Source organism: Elephantulus edwardii, unplaced genomic scaffold (assembly GCF_000299155.1).
Source record: "Elephantulus edwardii isolate Elephantulus edwardi_28Jun2011 unplaced genomic scaffold, EleEdw1.0 scaffold00017, whole genome shotgun sequence".
Lineage (NCBI taxonomy): Eukaryota > Metazoa > Chordata > Mammalia > Macroscelidea > Macroscelididae > Elephantulus > Elephantulus edwardii.
In genome coordinates, this window is record NW_006399767.1 from 8980052 (window position 1) to 8983518 (window position 3467).

General features: G+C 36.6%; 1 protein-coding gene across 1 annotated transcript in view; it reads left to right on the forward strand.

The window, feature by feature from the left end:
- Nucleotides 1-3467, forward strand: part of LOC102861111 (24-hydroxycholesterol 7-alpha-hydroxylase-like) — a 182423-nt gene that overhangs the window by 55740 nt on the left and 123216 nt on the right. The window contains exon 5 of the mRNA XM_006881929.1: nucleotides 875-968. Within this exon, the coding sequence (XP_006881991.1) occupies nucleotides 875-968 (94 nt within the window). The remainder of the gene's footprint in view (nucleotides 1-874; nucleotides 969-3467) is intronic.

The following is a 3467-nucleotide window of genomic DNA, read 5'->3' on the forward strand; positions in this document are numbered from 1 at the left end:
TTTCAACAGGGTGTGCATTTCTAGGAAGTTGTCTATTTCCTCTAGATTTTCAAATTCATTATGGTATAGCTTTTCATAATATTCCATTATTATTTCAGCTAGTTCTGTTGTGATGTCATTGCTTTCATTTTTTATATGAGTTGTGTCTTCTGTTTCTTAAGTTTGCTAGTGGTTTGTCTATTTTATTAACACTTTTGAAGAACCAGCTCCTGCTCTGACTGATGGTTTCAATTGTTTTTCTGTTTTCTATCTCATTGATTTCAGCTTTTGCAAGGACCTCTTTAAAGTGATAAAGAGCAAAGACATCAATTCAAAGACTAAGGTGCACCCTAACTCAAGCTATGATATTTTCACAGTATACATGTGAAAGCTTGACAGTGAATAAGGAGAACATAAAAATTAATACCTTTGAATTGACGGGTTAACAAAAAGTGTAGAATATACTATGCACTGTGAAAAGAACAAAACAAAGCTTTTCTTCAAAAATGTGTAACCAGGGTGCCCCTCTAGGCAGAAAAGAAGAGGAAGGCGCTCCACAAGATGCATTGGCATAATGATTGCAACAATGGCTCGGTGGAGACTATGATTATGGGTCAGGATAAGACCAGGTATCAATTTGTTGTACAGACGGTTGCTATGAATCAGAGTCAATGTGACAGCACTTACAATGACAATAACAAAAATAAGTATGAAGATAGGCCTCTAATGCAGTTCTGGCTGAAAACAAAGAATAAATTTGAAGAAGTAACCCTAATGCCATAAGCATTCCTCAATTGTATGTATATGCTGTGACATGTTACTTTCAGTGTGCTTTCAGATGAATTTCTACATATATTTTTCAAATTAATTTCTACACATATCTTTCCTTATTTAGAAATTGGTCAAAATCCAAGCAGTGGATCCTAGCACTTTTTGATGAAAGCATCCCAGACATTAAAACATCTAGGCCTTCAAAACCTGAAGCTATGGTAAGTGCTCATGTTTCGGATAGAATATATGAGATGAAGAGAGTAGTAAAATAACAGCTAAAACTGTACTTTTGCTGAAAAAGAATGAGATTAATAAGTACCATTTTTGTGCCAAGCATTGTGCTGAGTATGTTTACACTTTTTATTATTATATTTTTAGAACAATGATGTAGTGTGTCACCATTTGGTCTGTTAAACCATCAGCTGCTTTAAGGGAGAAAAATGAAAAATCTCCTCTCATAAAAACTTACAGTCTCACAAGCCTAATAAATGCCATGAGTCAAAATGGACTCAAAGGCGGTACGTTTGGTTTTCCCCTCTACACAGAAAAACAAAATTGAAACTACAAAAATAAAACAAGATTGCTAGAATTTTTTACAGATTGAGAAATCATCATACAGTTGACTCAGTCAACAGTATGGGAATAATAGCAAATTCAGTTCAACTTACCTCAGTCAAATTGGAACCAACTCATAGTTGATTCTCAAGTGGATTTGCAGAGTCTATAAATCAGGTGGAAGGGGGATGTTCCAGATCTTCCCTCAGGGCTGCTAGTAGAAATTTAGAAAATGATAGTAAAGTTCTACATAGAAGGACTTGCTGCCCCTTCCATTAGATGTTTTTCTTTTCAAATGCAAGAAGATAATGTATAATGACATACAAAGTGAGTTTGTAGCTGGGCTAAGAATTCACCAGCTACTGCTTGGGAGAAAAATGGCCAGTTCATTCTCTTTTTTTTAGTTGCAAATCAGAAACCCACAGGAGTGTTCCTATGAGTTGAAATGGACTCATTCACAGTTAATTTGAGTTTTGAGGAAGTCATGTCCCAAGTAGTCTCCCAAGTATATCCTTAGACTGGCAGCCCCAGCATCATTGGAGAACCCCTTCATTCAGAAATTGGAGTGGAGCCCAGAAATCTGTGTTTTAACCAAACCTTCTTCATGTGATCTTGCTGTTCTCTGACATCTGAGAACCTCTTCTCTGGGTGAATTGCTTGTCAGCCCTACTTGTTGAGAGCACCTCTGGAAGAGCTTTTGAAAGCTATCTGATGCCCAGGTTCATTTTCAAAGGCAGAATGCATTTCGTCTAGATGGTCTAGCTCAAATCTAGTCGTTAGTTGTACTGCTTTGGGCATGGTATTTAACTTCTCAGTCTCATCAGTCTCATTTGTTAATTGAAGTTTATTATTAACCTACTTCGTAGTTGTGTGGGTTAAATGAGTTAATACTTGTACATACTTAAGAACAAGGTCCCCTCGATTTGCAATCGAGCCTATTCTACCGTGTTAGAGTAGAGCCTCAAAAGCTTTTAAATGAGTCCTTTTTCAGAAGTAAATCACCAGTTCTTTCTTCACATTCACCTAACTAGCCAAATCGAAACCCTGGTCTTTTTCAATTATTTCATATGCATCTGAAAGTTGGACAATGAATAAGGGTTACAGAATGTATTATTGATGTATTTGAATTGTATGGCATTGGTTATCAGTCCTGAACATCCCATGGTTTGTCAAATTAACAAACATGTCTATCTTGGAAGAAGTGGAACCAGGGTGCTCCTTTGGGGCACAGATGTGAAACTTCATCTCACATGCTTTAAGCATCTTGTTAGGAGATCCTTGGAAAAAGAGGTCATCATGCTGGGGAAAGTGGCGGATCAGGGAATGAGAGGAAGAACTTCAACAAGATGTATTGACACTGTGATGTTAACACTATGCTTCAGCATGTCAGAGATTGTGAGGATGATGACACAGGGTAAGATCAGGCTCCTGTCTGTTGTTCATAGGGTCTCTATGAGTCAGAATTGACTCAAGTGCGCATAACAGCAAACTACACTTGAACTTACAACTTTTCATTGGCAGTTGAGCACATTAACAAGAGATACTTGGTGGTACACAGAAAGTACCAGATTTAAGAATGTATTATTATTGTTGTTATTATTATTACAATCAAATAAAACTGCTAAAATATTTTCAAATTTATTGAAAATGTCCAAAGTTTTCATTTTTCAAGTTATGTAGCAAGTATAGTTATAAATAACTGCTTGTTGCTGGAGAGGAAGACAGTGTTAGGAGAAAGAGAAAGTGTATGTGGATATTTCAGTATCTTCCCCCTGACTACAGTGCACCCTCCCCTCATTGACATAGTAGGTTTCAGCTAATGTTTCTGTTTCACAAGTTAACTTCAAGTAACATACATTTTTGTTTGCAGTTATTTTCCGACAATTTGGAGGCAAGTTGGGATACAGATAAAAAGAGCATTGAGGTAGATCTGCAATTTAAAGGGTTTGTAAAGCTTCAGTTAAAACTCCGTTCTAATACTTCTTCTAGAACAGTCTATTTTTCTTACTGTAATAAAGAAATGAGATCTTTTAAAAGCGTCGATCGACATTCTTATCTTAATAAAGACCAAATTTAAACTTTCCTATGACTGCAGCCTTCAGTATGGACTGAGGCTCAATGTCAAGAAGACAAAGATTCTCACCACTGGACCAATTGGCAGC